The following is a 19,395-nucleotide window of genomic DNA, read 5'->3' as shown; positions in this document are numbered from 1 at the left end:
CCTTATTACTCTCATCCTTCCGGTGTAGCAGGGGCTGTTCCCCAAATATCATATTATAGTCCTCCATTAGTTTATTAGCTGAGAGTACATGAGCCATACAAAGGATGAACTGTACCCGATCACTTACTAGTGAGGTTTCTAATCTACCACTAGAGGCAAAGGAGAGAAAACATTTTAAAAGAGAGACAAGATTAAATACATGTTCACGCAATGTATTATTGTGCATGTAAAGGATTACCGTATAGCGGGAAATTTTGGAGGGGATTAAATTTGGCAAATTCGGCATTATGATAGCCATTCACCAAAATAAAAATCCACCATTTTGAGCCATTATACACATGCTCAATGGTACGTGGCCACAAATTTGCAAATCACCAAAATTTAGCGATTCGCCAAGTTTTAGTCCCTCCAAAATTTCCCACTATACAGTGTGTTGCAGCTTCCCACCTGTCATATACGGACAAAGGTATCCAGTAGGTAATGAGAGAAGTCAGTATACAGTAAGGAATGATGACAGATTTGTGTCCATTGATGAACACAAATAATTCAATCCCCTCTAACGAGATCTGGGCCTGAATGATGTCAATATTATGATACCCCACATCAAAAGGAGCCTGCTGAGAGCTACTCTCAATAGTTTTATTAGGAGGCACTGCAATGCTCAAACTATCCCAGACCAGCACAAAATCGTTATTATTAGAATCCTTAGCAAAATCACCAGAACCCTTGGGATCATCCCCAGAACCTTCAACAGTACCAGACCCCCTACTAGTAAAAGACCCAGTGCCTCCAATGATGATAATAACTTGCTTAGTGACAAATGAGAGTGAAACAGATTTCAATTCAAGACTGCTTCTTTCAGGCTCTACTCTTTTAGTGTCAGACATTACTGCTTCTCCTCTCTTAGGCTTTATTTGACTAGTGAAATTGTTGATAGTTTGAATGAAGTTCAGTATCAATAGAATGAGAGGAGGAGTAACAGTGACTCTTAATGAGCGTGAGATTATGCAGGACAGGATAATCCCTAATAATAATAATAATAATAATAATAATAATAATAATAATAATAATAATAATAATAACAACAACAATAATAATAATAATAAAAAGAGCTTTCAGTTACCTTTATCTATTTGTTTATTAATTTTAACCTGCAATAGTCCACTCCTCAATCCATTCTCGTCATTCATTGATCCTTCACACGTCTCTATCACCTGACACGCCTCTTTATCGCTGCCATGGTAACTGGCAAGTACATTGAATACGGAGAGGTCAATGCTGAGGGATCCTTCAACAGACTGCACCATTAGTGTGGGGTTGAAAATGAGGAGAGAGAGCTCCACTTCTTTAAACTCTTTCCTAATCTCCTGTTTCAAAGAAAACAATTTGAGACTAAGGGCCTTCCCAGTAACTAATATTTGATACTGAGAACAGGTTTCTTTTTCTTGTTTGACTGGCTCCGCTGCCGGCTGAGCATGTTTATTAAACCTGTTTTGGATCAAACATGTTATCCCATTGCAAACATCAAGCAAGCAGTCAACCTAAATAGAAATAAAAATTACTACATAAGTAAACAATGATGCAAGTATTTCCGATAATTTATTATAGTGTACATACATGTGTACATACATGCATGTATATTAATTAATAGCTTTACCTGATCTTTTCCACAAAACAAGAACACTTTACTGTCAAAATGTAGCTCCAACAAGTGCCCGGTAGCAACAACAGACTACATGTGAGTGTAATGATAGAAGTGACACAAACATTGGTGAGATAAATCTTACTTTATCGTCAGTTAGAAACTGTCCTTTACTGTGATGCCTCAAAGATGGCGAATAGAGTATTCTGATATCTGATGCATAAGACAGCGAACAACTTTCAAGCCTGTATAAAGAAGGAGCAATTTAATTGTTGCATGACAAAAAATTAAATAAAAAGAAAATTGTTTTTTTATAATATGAGGAATACCTACTACGTGTACATAAGAAACTTAACACTCAAGTACATATACTGTACATAGCTAGATACTTAATTAATACTCAGACAGTCTGGTTTGTAACACAATAAGGAAATAATACAATTAAAAGCCAATGCAACCTTCTTGCATCATTGAACAAAATAAAATTATTAATAATAAATCAATAATAATAATAATAATTTTTCTCTTTCTCTATATGTAATAATCTAACCTATTCTAATATTACATTCGTTGTGTCTGTTTTTGAGATACAATAATAATAATAATAATGATAATAATAATAATAATAATAATATAATAATAATATTAATAATAATAATATTAATAATAAAATATCCTTTATCATTACTTTACACTATCATGTTCTCGTCTGATTCCAATGAGTTGAGCAGAATAGACCATCAACTGGTAACCAGGTAATGGAGGACACCTCTTCTCATGAACAGCAATCTCGAGTCTCCTCATAGCAGAATGACTAACAATCAATCTTGAGACAGGGAAGTCAAGATTAGAGGAGACACACAATCCCTCACTAGCTAGCACCAGGAGAGACCTACTGGTTGATTCTGACTGAGTGAATATATTGAAATTATTGAATTTCACATCAAGCGAGGGCCATTGATTATCAAGACTGGTGCCCTGCTTGTGAGCTGTGATTGGCAATCTAGAACTGGTTTCTACCTTTTCCTTAGTCCCCTATAATTAAGAGCAAAATTAAAAATACATAATACTGAGATTGTCCTTAAACTTGCACGATAGACAAGAGAAATATGCTAAGTACATAATATACTTAACTCTGACCCAAAAAGGAATGGCACATTTTGGTTTGTCTATTATGTACATTAATGTATCACCTGTGGCTTACATGAATATTATCATTCAGTTCTTCCAAAATATCCAAAATGGCTCCTGCCAGTGGAAGCCAGAGGACTCCCTCAAACATTTGAACATGTAGTTTGACTTTAGTTGGAAAAGAAGAAGACTCATATTTATGAGGAGAAATGATCTCAAGGAGAAGAAAAGAAGGAAGAGTTGCAGGAGAGGGAGGGGAGGCAGGAAAGGAAACGTTTGACTCTCCATTCACGACTCCAAGCTGTGACTCAATTTCCTTGGCAACGGTTGCCGTGACAACAGAAGACGAGGATGAAAAAAGTTTCGTAAAAGAGGAAGAGTATTGAAGACTAGAAGAGCTTGAATTAGCTTCAAGGGATGAGAGCTTCAACTGGTAACTACTGATCTTCTCTTGAACATCCAATGAGAATGAAATCTCATCAGCTTCAGCCAAATACATTGTGGAAGAAGGAGTTTTTGAATCAGAAATGCCTACCACTAGCTTACCCAGTGTAAGCTGTAGCCAAAGAGAAGGATTGGAGCCATATAAGGACATCAAAGAAGTTGAACTGACGTCAGAAAAAGGAGGAGGAGGGGGAGGAGGAAGAGAGTGTGACGATGAAGCTACTGATGATGGGAGTTTGTTGAATGAGACATCAGACACAAGAGGATTAGAGGAAGGAGGAGGAGGAGGAGGAGAATACAGAGAAAGAAATGATTGAAGTACATTCAATACTTGGCATAAGAGTTTAACCTAAAAATTAAAAGAGAGCGTAAGTCATGCACTTGAAAAATTTAGTACATCAAAAATTAACTTTTGTTATGAATGGAGATACAGTAATAAATTACATGTAACTAAAATTGCACAAACATGTCAAAATTAAACGCATACAAAATTACTCTATTTATAATGCATGGGTATTATCAGTTAAGCTAACATGGAGCTACACCTATAGTACCTTTTGTTTATCAATTGTAATTTGAAGGATCTTAACATCAGCATGAATACCAATACAGACTACACCAATAACTGATGGTGATTGAATGAGTGCCAGAGAGACATTGACTGATAGAGGATTAAGAACATGAGTCACTTGAGTATTAATGATAGCAGATATCAGGGCATCAGTTAGTGATACCTTTAAACTGGGTTGATCAATATTAGCTGTAATATGGGGGGAGGAGAGATAAGAGGAGAAAAGAATTAATAATACAAATGTAAATAAATAAATAATAATATAAAAATTAATAAAACCATTCACACATCACTCTTGCCAATAAATCATCTTGTACATCATGAAATAAAACAATGAGCTAACCCAGTAGGTGATGGTGAGGGGGAGCTGAGGAATAAGATGTCTCAATTTTAAGTCTTGGGAAGGCAAACAAGATCATCCTTTGCCCCTTGTCACTAATGGAAGCAGAGAGACAGGAAAGAGGTGTGGCAGGTAGAGGAGTCTTCAATTGCTCAAACGAGAACATAAAGAGGATATGCTCACATGATATCTGTCAAATAAAAATTTTAAAAGTTACAAATACTATAAAAGTGGAATTTTTAAGGTGACTTAAATTTTACAATAAAAGAAAAAGTAAAATTAAAAACCAGTTAACTTTTTGTCAGTTATATTAATTTATAGTAGCTCACATGTATATCCATAGATATTAGAGTAATTTCATTTACTCTAATATCTATGGTATATCATAAAATTAAAAACACGCAAAAGTTTAAAAATTAAATAATAAAGGCAGTAAAATATTCCACTTCTACGGTAATAAGTCACACAATAATAATAAATTTACAAATAACCATAGCATATAAAGTACATGCTGATCCATACTTACATCAAGTTTGTAAGATTCTAGGAGGGATAGGAGTTGGGCAGTTCTGGTTTTTCCAGTTTCCTCTCCTTCTTCTTCATCTTCTTCCTGATAAGAGGACAATACTGGACTATCAAGATGAGAAGGAAAGCTGTGAGATGGTTGAGTGGTGTGCCCAATAGCTAAACAAAAAATATTAATAAATTATGGATAAATAAATCGACTAGTTTATAGTATATGAAATATGTAACAGAATGAAATTTTTCCTGGTTGTTAGCCAAATTTTTGAGGAACAAAAAATTTGTAAAAAAAATCCAATTTGGATCGGAATCTGCTCAAACTTTCTACACAACAGAAGTACATGAGAATGTATCAGAAGAAATATAATAATTGGAAAATTCTCTTCTAGTCAAATTTGGCCAAATTTGGCCAAAGTCACTGTACTATAGTACAGGGACTTTGGCTCAATTTTTGAGCAGCTTTAGAAATTCATAAAAATTAATTTTAGTCAGAATCAGCTCAAACTTGCTACACAACATAAAAACATGTATATGTATTAGAAAAAATTATAAAAATGGAGAAATTTCTCCTAGTCAATTTTGGTGAAATTTGGCCAAAGTCAGACTTTGGTCAACTTTAGCATGATTATTATGCAACTTTTAAAAATCTAATTAATAAATAGTTGCAACGTAGTGCTTTAGCAGGCAAGGTAAGGAGCAATAGGTGCTATAAGGTATAATACTGTGTAAAATAATCATCAATTAATTATATGAAAGCCATACTAATTGCATAGCTAAAATAAGACAAAAGTAAAAGTATAATATTTATTCCTAAGTATCATCTTGCATTAGGTATCATCGGTACATGTATGCTTGATGTCCTAGTGAAAGTGTAAGCTGTTTGTGCATTAGTTGCACCAACAGTTTCTCTCGTGAACACATCTTCATCATTAAAAATAAATTCATCATTTGCTATTCTCATTCTCTCCTTCCTCTTTGTTTGATTCAATACGCAGACGTGTATAAAAACCACAGTACCAGTTAGCGGAGCAGACAAATCCATACTAAGATACTTGAGCAATAACAGGTCCTCTTCAATTGAATACACAGATGCAACAAAAGTCAAATAAAGTAATGTACTGATCATCGGATAGACTGCAAATGGCAGCAATTCCTTGAGAAGTTTTTTCCATTTATTCTTCACAAGTAAAGGAGCTTCATCCTCACTGCTTCTAGCAAAAGACCTCTTACAAACTGTCGCAAGTATTAGTATCGTCATCACAAAAGTCACGAGGTTTACAACACCAAAGAAAGACAGAGAGACAAAAAAGAAAATATAGCCATATTTGCAAATAAAATTTGAGAACTTGACAATGACAGCAAATAAGACAAGGATTCCAAATATTAGGATAAAAGTGATAATCATGAGTTTCAACTGCCTCATACCATTCACCTTCTTGAGACAGACAATGTATGAGAAGAGGGTCACGGTAAGCCAGAACATGAGAAAGCAGTTAATCCAATACAAGCTGATGCGTGCTTGATACGAGATGTGTACGTGAATGAGAACCTTATGAAATGAACCATTGACAATGTAGATGATGTAATCTCTATAATACTCAGGCGACAAGAAGGAGAGGATCAATGTCAGTGAAAACAGTATCATTACAATTAGTTTGATAAGTATCACTCTCTGTACTATGTCTTTATAGAATTTACTAGAGAGGGCAAAGATGAGTGCTATGGTGCACAATATAACTCCACAGGAGCCAATGACAGTATTAAAATCATCAGTATCAGTAGCAGAGACAAGATCTACAGGGGCGTATCTAGGAATTGGGAAAGGGGGTGCTAAGGGCGCGCGAAGCGCGCCGCAATTTTGGCCACACCCACTTTTACGGCGGTAAAACGGCCTTTTCCTGCATTTTCGTCAATTACGGGTGGGCCCAAGATCATTTCAAGCATACTGCTATGTTACTGGTACTTCTGATTGCTCCTTAAAGCACTGGAAACTGCTGAAATAATGATCAGGGGGCTAGATAACTTTGTTAAGAGGCTTGGTAGTGATGCAAGAGTCCAGGACTTCAGTAATTTTTTCTGAGCCCAGCCCTGAGGGGGGTGCTCAAGCCCCCTCAGCCCCCCCCTAAATACGCCTCTGATCTACCCCATCACCATCACTGCAATTCTCTCCCTCCATCTTGAATTGGCTAATACAGCTGTTTACACAATGCAACCCACTAAAGAGAACCACATGGACAAACACTGCAGTAAGCCAAGAAATATAAAGCAAAAACTTATAGCCTTCATACTTCATAGTAGTACTTATCAACAAAAATTAATGATTATTGACAAATGAAAAAAAGGAGAATACTCTCTTCACAATACTACATGTACATGAATTATAAAAGAGGTACATGTAAACATGTGTGTCCCAGTTTCCCCTGACTTACGGGTAAATGCAGGAATGGCTTTATTTTCTTCTTGATCATCTTTAAATATACACCAAATCTCCAAGAGCTGTTTAGCATATTCTTCAAATTGTGCTAGCAAGTTATGAGGTAGGTACATAGCAATGCCTCCTACTTTAAGTCCAAGTAAAGGAACACCTTCTATTGAAATACAAAAGATTTAACTGTGACACTTAGAAAACTATACATTGCATAATATGTGTATGCATGACTGCCATAAACATTGATCTTGTATCAGGTAACAACTTAACAATGTTAAAAGAAGGTTGCTGAAATGCTTATTTAAAAGGAACCCAAAATCATACCTTCTCTAGGCCAAACAAGACAGACTTCAAATACCCTCCCATCCAGAGAAGACGACACATTAGAACCAACATTATGAAGAGCATTATCAGCTAGTGATTTTATACAAGAGCTAATAGGAGCAGGAGACTGAATGACTGGAACTGCGGATGACACTGATGAACTTATAAAATGAACAAGAACTTCTCCCAAACAACAAGAGACCAGGGTTCCTTCTGAAACAGATTTTGAATACTCTCCAGTGATACCCCTCAGTAATAATATCAATCTATCAGTTGTATGCCTCTCACTAGGAGCTGGAAGAGGAGGATGAAGAGAGGCTGTTGATGACAGCCATGAAGCAGCTATTGTAAAAAAGAGACTAAGATTACCGAATGTGAGGTTAGTTTTTAATTCAGGAGCTTTGAAATGATAATAACTAGATTGTAAGGATCCATCAGTCTTATTATGTACACTTAATAATAACTGAGGACATAGAATGGATCGATCAGTCACTAATACACCAGTAGTAATGTGACTGATGCTATCATTGCTACACTCAACACTACTAAATGTCACTTCCTCTATAGTACAATCCAAGTGCAATGTCTGAGGGTCAGTGGGTGTCGCATTACCACTGTACATTGCCATGGTAACCTCAGCATCGACTCTGTTTATAATGAGAGAGGTGGTGGGTTTTGAATCGCTTGATGAGATGTGGCACTTCAGAGGAAGATGAATCAATGTTGTATCTGACGTTATACTTAACATTGTCTTGGCAACAGGATCACCTAATACAATTAAACCTATAAAAAAACAAATAATAAGAGGATTAACAATGGTATCACTTTGATGAAATCATGATAATAAAAAGTTAGTACACACATAGGAGAAAATAGTACACACACAAAAAAAATACAAGTACTGCATTTCTTAATATTACCTTGAGATACTAATGGTGTGGCCTCAAGTGAAACTCTAAACTTATTGATAAAGAAATCCAACCTGTGCATGACGTCAAGTGAGAGTATCAAGGAATGTTTTCCTAGTTTGAGGGTCTCCTGACAAGTCTCAGTTTCTCTTTCAGGAGGAGCAGAATCATAATAATCGTACGTGAACCACAGCCCTTGGTACTCTGGTTTATACTCCAACCAATGACGAGGAGGGGGAGGAGAAGGGTGAAGGGATTCATCAAAAAGTGAATAATTCAAAAGTGGTTGGACATCAATTGGTGAAGGACTACCCAATGAATAAACATGAACCTACAGAAAAGAGAAGGAAATTTACAGAAATGATCAGTTAGAAAGGGACAAACTTAGAATCAAGTTAAATTACCATTTTTTCTTCATTTCCTCTAATCTTCTTGTGCTTTTTCCCTGCCATGGCCACCAATCCGCAAGTACAGCCTTCCACACCTTCTCCCCCCATCCATCCATTGACAGACATTATGCCAACACTAGCCCCCAAGTGTTTCAAGGATGGAATCCGATCGACACGAGACATGCATCCAGAAAACCTCAGACTCATAACTCGAAACCAGGATCCCTTCCTCATCTGGGATAGAAACACTGATGGGCGTTGCTTCTTAAAAGTTGAGACTCTAAAGTCAATCTTTATAGACTTTGCATAAAAACCCAGCGAGAGAGAGGGTGGAGTGAGAGGTGTGGCCTGTACATCATCCTTCCCACCTTCATCAGGAGCAACAAAGGACATTAGCCAAGAGCCCCAGCCAGCTTCAGTGCTCTCTTCTAATGAAGGACCTTCTCTTTTCTCTTTGTCTTCAACACTACTCTCCTTCTCTAGTGCAGGATCACTATCCTCTTCTTTTCTCTCTGTCTCCTCCTTTTGTTTTTCAAAACTCGCATCATCGTCCCTTCCTCTTAGCTTCTTCATGGAGTAATAGAGACCCATCAACCAGTCAAGAAAATGAATGAATAAAACAAATTGGTTTTCAGAGACAGAGAATTCAAGATCCTTTGAGAGTATCTCAAACCTGTTCTCAGTGACGGCTTTCTCACGATAACCAATCTTCCACCGACACTCAAAAGCACATCCATCAAGAAAAGGCTCGTCATATTCCTCAACTTGACCACACCCACCAATCACATCAAGACAGACGGTTGCCCCGGTAACCAGGCAGACCCTGTGAAGCGAGTATTCATCACTAGTGCTCGCAAGATGATCAGTGTAGATGAATTCATGTTGCCATGACGAATTAGCAGTCATAAACTCCGCCTCTTTTATGGAGATAGAGAACTGAAGGTCGCAATGTTCTTCGATGATTTTCAATAAACAATTAGTGACTCTTAGTCTAACGTTATTAGTTATACGATTCAATAGTCCACTTATGTAGCCTGGTGCCGTCCCAGCCTGCTGCTGGGGATCAGGTAAAGGTTGAGAGGGCGTGGTCTCGGTAGGCGTGGCCTTTTCTTTGAATGCCTTTGGAGAAGAAAGGGAGCGGGTTTGATAGAAATTGTGCAGTTTAATAGTGCATTCCACGGAATCAAAAGAAGCTATTATTGGCTCAGAGCCTATGGCGGTCCATGGAATGTGTAGTGTTAGTTGTTTGACTGAGCCGCTCTTTAGTTCAAAGGGAAGACCGAGGGAGCGGAGGGAGTCTTCAATGGCGTCCAATTTAAGCTGGAGGTTGGTCAGGACGGCATCTCCTCCCCAAAATGAGAGCTTGAGGTCTGAGGGCTTGATATTCTTGATATATTTGTTGAGGTAAGAGGTAAGCAAAGGAGTGATGTAGCCTTCCAACATGCTCCTTCCTCGTGGCGGGTTTTATTTCGCGGGCTGGGGGAGAGGCCACTAGTATAATTGGGCGGGGCAGATCGGAACTGTAACTAGGCAACCGTATCGTAGCAACTGTAACCTGGCAACAGCAACCTGGCAACAGCAACCTAGCAACTGTAACCTGGCAACAGTAACCTAGCAACTGTAACTAAGCAACCGTATCGTAGCAACTGTAACCTGGCAACAGTAACCTAGCAACTATAACTTGGCAACGGTTGCTAAGTTACAGTAACTTAGCAACAGTTGCTAGGTTGCATAAAAAATTATTATTTTATTTTTTAAATAAATTTAATTTTTAAAATTAGTTTTTATATAATTAAAATAATTAATAAAATGATATTTAGAAAATAATAATTGGTTTTATTTAATTAAGTAAAATTTAAATTAATTTCATTTATTAATTTAATCTTAAAATAATTCAATATTAATTATTTTAAATTTATTAAAATTAAAATAATTTAATATTATTTTAATATATTTTTTTAAATTAATTTTATTATTTTTATTTTTTATTTTTAAAATGACAATGACAATAATAATAACAATGACAACAACTAATTAAAATAAGATTACTAATTACTAATAAAGTAATTTATTAATAATCTATTAATAAATTATTAGTAATTTATTAGTAAATTATCAGTAATCTATTTATGAAATATTAGTAATTTATTAGTAAATTATTAGTAATCTATTAATAATTTATTAGTAATTTATTAGTAAATTATTAGTAATCTATTAATAAATTATTAGTAATCTATTAATAAATTATTAGTAATTTATTAGTAAATTATCAGTAATCTATTTTTGAAATATTAGTAATTTATTAGTAAACTATCAGTAATCTATTTTTGAAATATTAGTAATTTATCAGTAAATTATTAGTAATCTATTAATAATTTATTAGTAATTTATTAGTAAATTATCAGTAATCTATTTATAAAATATTAGTAAATTATTAGTAATCTATTAATAATTTATTAGTAATTTATTAGTAAATTATCAGTAATCTATTTATGAAATATTAGTAATTTATTAGTAAATTATTAGTAAATTATTAGTAATCTATTTATGAAATATTAGTAATTTATTAGTAAATTATTAGTAATTTATTAATAAATTATTAGTAATTTATTAGTAAATTATCAGTAATCTATTTTTGAAATATTAGTAATTTATCAGTAAATTATTAGTAATTTATTAATAAATTATTAGTAATTTATTAGTAAATTATCAGTAATCTATTTTTGAAATATTAGTAATTTATCAGTAAATTATTAGTAATTTATTAATAATTTATTAGTAATTTATTAGTAAATTATCAGTAATCTATATTAGTAATTTATTAGTAAATTTGTTAGTAATCTATTGATAAATTATTAGTATTTTATTAGTAAATTATCAGTAATCTATTTATGAAATATTAGTAAATTATTAGTAATCTATTAATAAATTATTAGTAATTTATTAGTAAATTATTAGTAATTTTAATAAATAATTTTATTAAATAAATAAAATTAAATTTAAAAATTAAAATAAATAATAATAATAATAATAATAATAAAATTATCAATAAAAATAAATTAAATTAAAATAAATTAATCAAAACAAAAAAATATAAAATAAAATAATAAACAACAAAAAATAATAAAAAATTATTGTTATGAAAGGATAATAAAATTATTTTAAAAATCAATAAACAACTTGATTTTTATTCTAAAAAATAAATAAAAATTAGTAAAAAATAATTAAAAATTTATTGTGTGGGCGAAGCAGAAATTGTAACCATAGCAACTGTCACCTAGCAACAGTAACTTAGCAACTGTAACCTAGCAACAGTAACTTAGCAACAGTAACTTAGCAACAGTAACCTGGCGACAGTAACTTAGCAACAATAACCTGGCAACAATAACCTGGCAACAGTAACTTAGCAACAGTAACTTAGCGACAATAGCTTGGCAACCACATAAAAATGCGCGGGCGCGCGGGTTTTGCTCGATCCACCATTTTTTATTTATTGTGACCACACCCTCTTAGTGCTCGCCGCGCGCCCACGTAGTTTGGGTGGAGCTGCTCACCATAACAACATCGTCAAACAGCAAGACAAGACTGACATGCCCAAGAAGAAGAAAGGAGGAAAGAAGAAAGGCGGAAAGAAAGGGAAGAAGAAAGGCCAGAATGATGAAGAGAGACTAGAAATGATCAAGAAGACAAAAGACCTACTTAAACTATACACTTCAACATGTGCAAAAGAAGAAAGCTCAACTGGAACTTACCTAGTCAGCAGTCTCAAGGAATGCATAGAAGAGGAGAAACCTTTATCTAAAGTAATAATTATACATTACTCTCATAGTTTTAAAGTGTAGTAATACACCTGTAACAGGCTATTCTTGACCCACTTGCATCTCAGAGAATGACAGTTGCTCCTAGCTCTAGCTCTAAAGGTGTCGTTGCTAAAAAGAGAAGCAGCCCAAGTGTGACTGGACCAGCAACTGCTCCTGAAGTGGCTCCAGCAGTGCCAGCTGTAGCTAGTACAATGTCACCTAAAATCAAGTTAAAGCCATTACTTCGCTGTTTTGGTGAAGTGAAGTATCATTACATTCGATGCTTGCATTTGTGGTACATGCCACTTGCTGAAGAGGATTTAGTGTCTTTGGTTAGTTCTTTATCATCTCTAGCACTTGTTCCATTATTCTAATGCTGTAAATTGGGCCACTTTCCTTTTATAGGCACTGTTTATGGCCAGCCCTGTTGGCACTCAAATTAGAGTGTTGGATTTAACTGGGAATTATCCTACTACTTGGGGCATTAAAAGATTATCAAGGTACACATTGATATCATGATACCAGCTGCTTAATTTGCTTAATAGATCATTTGTAAAAAGTCAACTTGTGCATTTAACACTAGATTACAATAGGTATGCAATGAATGATGTATATTATGCATAATAATTATGCGTCTTTCATTTGTAATAGGCTAAGTGCAGATGCTGTTGATGTTCTTTGTCAAAATTTAAAGGACTGTCTGACTTTACTCTCTCTTAATTTAAACTATTGTCACATGACTCCTGAATGCGGAGAACCTTTAGGACTATTAATATCAGCATCACAAATAAGACACCTTGGAATCCAAGGAAATACGTTACAGAGCAGGGGAGTACAAGCTCTACTCAGTTGCTTGGCTGTTGTAGCAGAGACAAGCGAATCCATGCCACTTTTAGGAAAACTTTATTTGCAGGATAATGAGATTGACGGATGTGGAAGAGGAGGAGTATTTGCACCAATTATGTGCATGCAAATACTGGGAAGGTATATACTGTACATGTACATGTGCATCTTCTATGAATACACAACTTCTAATCTCTGCTTAAAGGTGGCTGGCAAGGAGCAAGAGCATTGAAGAAGTGAGACTAGAGGGAAACCTCATAGGAGACGCAGCTGCTCGAGAACTAATGCTAACATTACAACAAAGGAAAGAAAGTAATTGACACTATTTTGAGAAAAACACCAACAAAATTAATCAATATGTGTTACAATAGTTGGCCTGCCAGCTATAAAGGTTGGACTCACAAACAGGATGTGTACAGATGTCTTTAGTCAGCTAATGGAGCTGACTGGTACTGCTGGTGGCAAGAAGAAAGGAAAAGGAAAGAAGAAGAAAGTAATGCAACATGTACATGGATATAATAAAATTATTGTGGCTTTTGTCTCTTTTTAGAAAAAATGAAAAATAATATAATATGGCCGCTATTATAATCAAAACCCTTTTGCTTCAAATCAATAATGTTATATGTTGTGTATTATACAGAATTTAATTTCAATTATTCAACTTGAACCCTGAAACTCTTTCCAGCCCAAGAGACCAGGATAATAATGTCTGACTCTGTGACAAAAATAAATCATTGGGACGTATTAACGCTGCTTTTTTTACTTTTTAAATCCTATTTCATTTGCAAGAGCCATTGCTGTCCTGCTCCTAATACCAGATCTGCAATGAAACACAACATTGTTGTCTTCTACCGATGGCTTGGGTGCACCATATGTAGCAATGAACTCCTCATTAGTCATTGTAAGAGCTTCACTAACATCACCGACTAGAAATCATATTTATCATTATTTTTAAATTCAAAAATATGTAACTTACGTGGGACATTTACAGCACTTTCATGGATGATCCCTTCATCGATTAGCTCCTGAGGCTCCCTCACATCAATGAGTTGAATATCCCCACTATCCAGCATCGATTTTAACTCTGTGCTACCAACATCGACCCAGGTAAGCTCAATATCTTGATCTGTTGAGTACTTTAATGAAGGAGTGAAGTACCAGTATTTTGTACTAGTTTTGCAAACATTATTGGCCTTTATCGGCTTTTTCAGGTCACATCTTTGTAAAACAGATGTTGATGAATATTGCCTGGTTGGTAAAACAGTTGCTGCAATCGCAATAAGTCGAAATATGTCTTTTGAAAATGATCTGTGGAGGATCAGTCTAGCAGCCATTTTATGGATGTGGTAGAAAGGCGTGGTTAGAGACGAATTTCTTTTCCGTAAACTTCTCTCATTAGATCTACTGTAATATCACGGAGATTTACAAAGACATTGGAGTAAACGGTGTTTTGGGGCGTGGTCTATTTATAAAACCCCTCCTCCTTTTATCTAATGGATGCACACATACCACCAAGCTGTTATTGACAGGAGGGCCTAATACAAGACAAGAAGGAGCAAGATAAGCCTCTAATGGAACTAGACACACTGGGACTCCATAAAGAAATAATCAAAGACTGAGCCCTAACTCTCACCTCACCGTATCAACGCGATTTCCTCCCTCACTGTTCTTCACTACCCACTCTCTGCTGTATGTCTCATAGCTCTACCACTAACGGGGTAACCACTGCCTCATCATCAAACATTCAAGATACTCCATCATCATCAGCTGATACCCAGAGAGTCCAGAGAAGGAAAAGGAGACGTCGTCGCGAGAGCAGTGTGACCACACCTCCACCCAGCAAGCAACAGAAAATCAATTTCCCCTTGTCCTCTAACAATCATCACCAACACAATAACCATCACAAGACTAGCATAACAACTGAAGAGGTACATAAAAACAATAGTAGAAAAATGTGACAATCTATTTTAATGCTCACTGTATTATGTACTAATATTCTCTAATGATGCTCTTTTATTGTATTTACAATGCGTAGGTACATGATATGGACTCTAGGGCATCTCCCAATCGCTCCGTGAGTGCTCCTGTTGAGTCCAACCACAAGATATCGCTACACGGTCATGCGACCCGAGGTGGTGGGGGCGTGGCCAATGGAATGAAAAAGTCGGGCACTCCGAAAAAGATTGTCATAAAAAATCTTAAAGGTAACAATCAAAAAATATACGTATACAGTGTATATAACACCTCATTTCTTTGTGCACAGCTCGAGCTGATGTTCAGCCTATGGAATATTGCAAGGAAGCTTGGTCCAAATTAAAGAAGGCCATTGAAGCTATTCACTCCAGCCAGCCGATATGCTATAGCCTGGAGGAACTGTATTTAGCAGTGGAAAACTCCTGCTCTCACGGGCTAGCCCCTGAACTGTACGGGAATCTTAAGACAGAGTGTCAGGAACACATGTCTGTACATTTACCGGAATTTAATCAGTTGAGTATTGAGTTACCGTATTGTTGTTGATCAGGTGTATATGTGCTTGCTCTCTCTCTCTCTCTCCCGCCTCCTTTAGGGATAATGTTGATGAAGGCTCGTATATGATTATTATTGACAGAGTCTGGGTCTCATTCTGTCGTCAAATGGTACAGATTTTATTTTACTATCATGTCTTTCATCCTGTTTTCTTCTTTGCAGATAATGATACGGAGTATATTTTTATATCTTGACAGAACTTTTGCTGTTCCTCATCAAACTCTTCCTGCTATCTGGTACTGTAGCTGATAAATATGATAATTTATCTTATATGTACATACATGCATGGTGTTCATCCCTCTCTCTCCTTTTCTAGGGAGATGGCTCTTGAACAGTTTGGTGATGTTGTTAGCCAGCCAAAGATCAGGGACCGTATCCTTAGAGGCATACTGGCAGCCATTCACAGAGAAAGGTGAATATTTACAATGGATACTGACCTCCATTAGTGACTGCTCATGTAGATGTGGGGAGAGTGCTGATCGCACCCTATTGAAAAGTTTATTAAGAATGTTTGTTGATTTACAGGTACAAAAGATTAAATAATACATTTGCATGTACATGTACATTGATCGAGGACTAATGTTTTCTTTTTTTCTGCTGTAGCTTTATCAAGGTGTCTTTGAGTTGGAATTCCTAAAGGAGACAGAGAAACTTTATTATAACGAGTCACTTAGAATGATGCGAGATTCTGAGTTCACTGTTAGTATCATTTTTACTATTAGTGTGCATTTACATGTACATGTACATTATGTACATGTACATGTATGTCTGTCTCCCACTTCTTGTATGTACATGTAGTTACCTGATTATTTGAGTCATATTGATAAACGTCTCTCTCAAGAGAATGACAGGCTCATTCAGTATCTTCATAAAACAACAAAGTATGTCACTGAATTAATTCTACATGTAAATGTACATTACATTACAGGAAGCCATTAATCCTGTGTGTTGAAAAGCAATTGGTCGGAGAACACTTGCAAGAAATTTTAGACAAAGGTAGATGAAGTGATTGTAACTTTATAGCATGAAATTTTTTGTCTTTTAGGATTTGAGAGCTTGCTTGAAGCCAACAGATATCATGAGCTTATCCTTCTCTATCAGTTCTTTGGACGATTCAAGGATGGAATACCATTGCTTCATATAGCATTTGGAGGATATATTAAGGTAAAAACAATCAACAAGTCGTATGTAGTAGATTAAACATATGGATTGTGAGCCAAATCAGTCAAATGGCATCACAACATTATGTGTAGTTGTGAAATCAACTTTTATAGCAAATAATTTTTCATATTTTTATGTAGAAATCAGGGATTGCTATAGTAAGCGATCAGGAGAGAGATAAGCAAATGGTGCAGGAACTGTTGGAGCTAAAAGACAAAGTTGAGAAAATCATTCAAGAATCGTTTCAGAATGAAAATAAATTCCATCAAGTTGTTAGAGTATGTGTCAATATTATTATCAATCACATCATGTTTTACTTGTACACGTACATGTACACGTGTACTTATAGGACTCTTTTGAGAACGTCATCAACAGGAGGCAGAATAAACCAGCTGAACTTGTGGGTCAGTTTAGAGAGAGGGAGAAGAGAGACTGCATGATAGAATTAAAACATACAATTACATGTACATGTACAATGTAGACTCTTATTATTGTTACTTGTTTTCCAGCAAAGTATGTTGATACACAACTGAGATCTGGTAATAAGGAATGGTCTGATGAGGAGCTTGATAGATTATTAGACAGAGTGATGGTTCTCTTCAGATACATACACGGTATTTCACGTACCCATTATACAGCATGCTATTGGACTCTGTGTATAGGGAAAGATGTTTTTGAAGCATTTTATAAGAAGGATTTGGCAAAGCGTCTTCTATTAGGAAAGAGTGCATCCTTTGATGCAGAGAAATCTATGCTCTTGAAACTAAAACAAGGTAATTGGTGACACCAGATGACATCATCTGACATCATTGCCTGTTATGTCTAACTATTATAGAGTGTGGACCCAATTTCACAAGTAAACTTGAAGGAATGTTTAAAGACATTGAGTTATCGAGAGAAATGATGTCAAGCTTTAAACAAGTAATACAAACACACAAATTCACATGTACATCAATCATTGGCTATCATTTTATGTGCATGTACATGTACATGTACTGTAGCATATATCAACTACCAAGAGAGTCTCTGGATCTATTGATTTATCTGTTAATGTCTTAACTATGGGATACTGGCCTACATACACACCAATGGAAGTTCTACTACCACCAGAAGTTAGTTTGTACGATTATACTTTTTATTTTATTCCTTCTCCTTCTCTTTCTCTCCTCCTAAATGACGTTTCTCTATTACATCTACTCCTGGCTCTTACTACATGTACCATAGATGGGTTTTTATCTTGATGTATTTAAAGATTTCTATGTACGCAAGCACAGTGGAAGGAAGCTCCAATGGCAGCACTCGTTAGCTAATTGTGTACTAAGAGTCTCCTTTGATCAGGTACACATGCAGTACTATACTGTCTGCAGAATTGCAACTAAGCTAGTACAACAAACAAGTCTTGTAATGTAAAAGATTCTGTTATCTCTACATTCTCTTTGTTCCCCTAGGCTGATAAAGAATTGCAAGTGTCTTTATTTCAAGGGCTAGTCCTTCTCTTGTATAATGACACTGACCAGCTAACATATTCTTACATTAGTCAAGCAACAGGAATAAGTCAGTACATGTAACACGTACTTTGTGTATTTTTATGTATTCTCTTCCCCCACCTTCCCTCCTTTGTTTGTACTCTCATTTCTCTCAAATTCAAATTGTAGTTGAAGAAGAACTTAAAAGAACTCTACAGTCATTAGCTCTTAATAAAGTATCAAGAATTTTATTGAAGCAGCCAAAGGTACTGTATGCACAATGTACATGTACATGTACATGTACATGTACATGTACATGTACACTGGCTTTTCCACAAAGCATGCTAAGTGAGTTTAAAAGCTTGCTTGATGAACTGCTTTATAGCACATGGAGCCTTTAAAATTTTTTAAAAATCCAAATTTGATTGGAATAGTACAGGAGCTTTGGCCCAATTTTTGGGCAACTATAAAATTCAATTTTGATCAGAACCAACTCAAACTTTCTACACAACATAGGAACATGTTACATGTATGTGTGTTGAAAACATAAGAATTTTATCCTTGCCATTATGTTTGATGAAATTTGACATACATGTACATGTACTGTGCATCTTTTATCTCTTTTCTCTCTCTTTTCACTCCCCAAGAGTTTTGAAGTAAATGATACAGATGTCTTTACATTTAATCGATCATTCAAGCACAAGCTATTCCGTATTAAAATTAATCAAATTCAAATGAAAGAAACTGTAAGTTGTCTCCTTCTACACGTACAGTTCTGACTTGTATTGATCATTAGCAATCTGAAAACATAGCAACCAGCGAGAGGGTTTTTCAAGATAGACAGTACCAGGTAAAGGCACTTGTACATGTACAATGTACATACTGTACATGGAGTGGTGG

General features: G+C 35.4%; 4 protein-coding genes across 4 annotated transcripts in view; 2 read left to right on the top strand and 2 right to left on the bottom strand.

Annotated features, from left to right (window-relative positions):
• Window positions 1–10,258, bottom strand: part of LOC100632227 (vacuolar protein sorting-associated protein 13B-like) — a 33,580-nt gene extending 23,322 nt beyond the window's left edge. The window contains exons 1-14 of the mRNA XM_019994902.1: window positions 8,715–10,258; window positions 8,323–8,641; window positions 7,403–8,185; window positions 7,080–7,238; window positions 4,655–4,812; window positions 4,132–4,318; window positions 3,772–3,977; window positions 2,847–3,566; window positions 2,331–2,677; window positions 1,788–1,887; window positions 1,658–1,732; window positions 1,124–1,541; window positions 448–1,024; window positions 2–149 (exon numbers count right to left, since the gene is read on the bottom strand). Of these exons, the coding sequence (XP_019850461.1) occupies window positions 2–149; window positions 448–1,024; window positions 1,124–1,541; window positions 1,658–1,732; window positions 1,788–1,887; window positions 2,331–2,677; window positions 2,847–3,566; window positions 3,772–3,977; window positions 4,132–4,318; window positions 4,655–4,812; window positions 7,080–7,238; window positions 7,403–8,185; window positions 8,323–8,641; window positions 8,715–10,142 (5,625 nt within the window). The 5' untranslated portion in view covers window positions 10,143–10,258. The remainder of the gene's footprint in view (window position 1; window positions 150–447; window positions 1,025–1,123; window positions 1,542–1,657; window positions 1,733–1,787; window positions 1,888–2,330; window positions 2,678–2,846; window positions 3,567–3,771; window positions 3,978–4,131; window positions 4,319–4,654; window positions 4,813–7,079; window positions 7,239–7,402; window positions 8,186–8,322; window positions 8,642–8,714) is intronic.
• A 1,950-nt stretch (window positions 10,259–12,208) lies between these two features.
• LOC109581132 (uncharacterized) lies at window positions 12,209–14,009 on the top strand. The gene is made up of 8 exons (XM_019994946.1): window positions 12,209–12,502; window positions 12,559–12,831; window positions 12,905–12,999; window positions 13,045–13,092; window positions 13,151–13,483; window positions 13,548–13,654; window positions 13,714–13,835; window positions 13,893–14,009. The coding sequence occupies exons 1-8, from the start codon at window positions 12,290–12,292 to the stop codon at window positions 13,899–13,901; spliced, it is 1,200 nt and encodes a 399-aa protein (XP_019850505.1). The 5' UTR covers window positions 12,209–12,289; the 3' UTR covers window positions 13,902–14,009.
• Window positions 13,925–14,714, bottom strand: LOC100632102 (thiosulfate sulfurtransferase/rhodanese-like domain-containing protein 3). The gene is made up of 3 exons (XM_003382622.2): window positions 14,319–14,714; window positions 14,106–14,268; window positions 13,925–14,057 (listed from the first exon to the last, which is right to left on the bottom strand). Exons 1-3 carry the CDS (start codon window positions 14,674–14,676, stop codon window positions 14,000–14,002), a joined length of 579 nt encoding a protein of 192 aa, XP_003382670.2. The 5' UTR covers window positions 14,677–14,714; the 3' UTR covers window positions 13,925–13,999.
• Window positions 14,715–14,811: 97 nt separating this feature from the next.
• LOC105312296 (cullin-4A-like) overlaps window positions 14,812–19,395 on the top strand; it is a 5,329-nt gene continuing 745 nt past the window's right edge. Inside the window, exons 1-22 of the mRNA XM_019994582.1 lie at window positions 14,812–15,270; window positions 15,378–15,546; window positions 15,606–15,828; window positions 15,909–15,978; window positions 16,031–16,104; window positions 16,185–16,280; window positions 16,330–16,393; window positions 16,472–16,567; window positions 16,667–16,749; window positions 16,797–16,864; window positions 16,914–17,032; window positions 17,170–17,307; window positions 17,379–17,433; window positions 17,539–17,643; window positions 17,692–17,802; window positions 17,865–17,950; window positions 18,031–18,141; window positions 18,254–18,367; window positions 18,478–18,583; window positions 18,685–18,761; window positions 19,143–19,241; window positions 19,292–19,363. Of these exons, the coding sequence (XP_019850141.1) occupies window positions 15,034–15,270; window positions 15,378–15,546; window positions 15,606–15,828; window positions 15,909–15,978; window positions 16,031–16,104; window positions 16,185–16,280; window positions 16,330–16,393; window positions 16,472–16,567; window positions 16,667–16,749; window positions 16,797–16,864; window positions 16,914–17,032; window positions 17,170–17,307; window positions 17,379–17,433; window positions 17,539–17,643; window positions 17,692–17,802; window positions 17,865–17,950; window positions 18,031–18,141; window positions 18,254–18,367; window positions 18,478–18,583; window positions 18,685–18,761; window positions 19,143–19,241; window positions 19,292–19,363 (2,373 nt within the window). The 5' untranslated portion in view covers window positions 14,812–15,033. The remainder of the gene's footprint in view (window positions 15,271–15,377; window positions 15,547–15,605; window positions 15,829–15,908; window positions 15,979–16,030; window positions 16,105–16,184; window positions 16,281–16,329; window positions 16,394–16,471; window positions 16,568–16,666; window positions 16,750–16,796; window positions 16,865–16,913; window positions 17,033–17,169; window positions 17,308–17,378; window positions 17,434–17,538; window positions 17,644–17,691; window positions 17,803–17,864; window positions 17,951–18,030; window positions 18,142–18,253; window positions 18,368–18,477; window positions 18,584–18,684; window positions 18,762–19,142; window positions 19,242–19,291; window positions 19,364–19,395) is intronic.

This window comes from Amphimedon queenslandica, unplaced genomic scaffold (assembly GCF_000090795.2).
Source record: "Amphimedon queenslandica unplaced genomic scaffold, v1.1 AMPQUscaffold_13520, whole genome shotgun sequence".
In the NCBI taxonomy this organism is placed as follows: Eukaryota; Metazoa; Porifera; class Demospongiae; order Haplosclerida; family Niphatidae; genus Amphimedon; species Amphimedon queenslandica.
The sequence above is the reverse complement of the archived record's forward strand: the minus strand, read 5'-3'. Positions and strand labels throughout refer to the sequence as shown.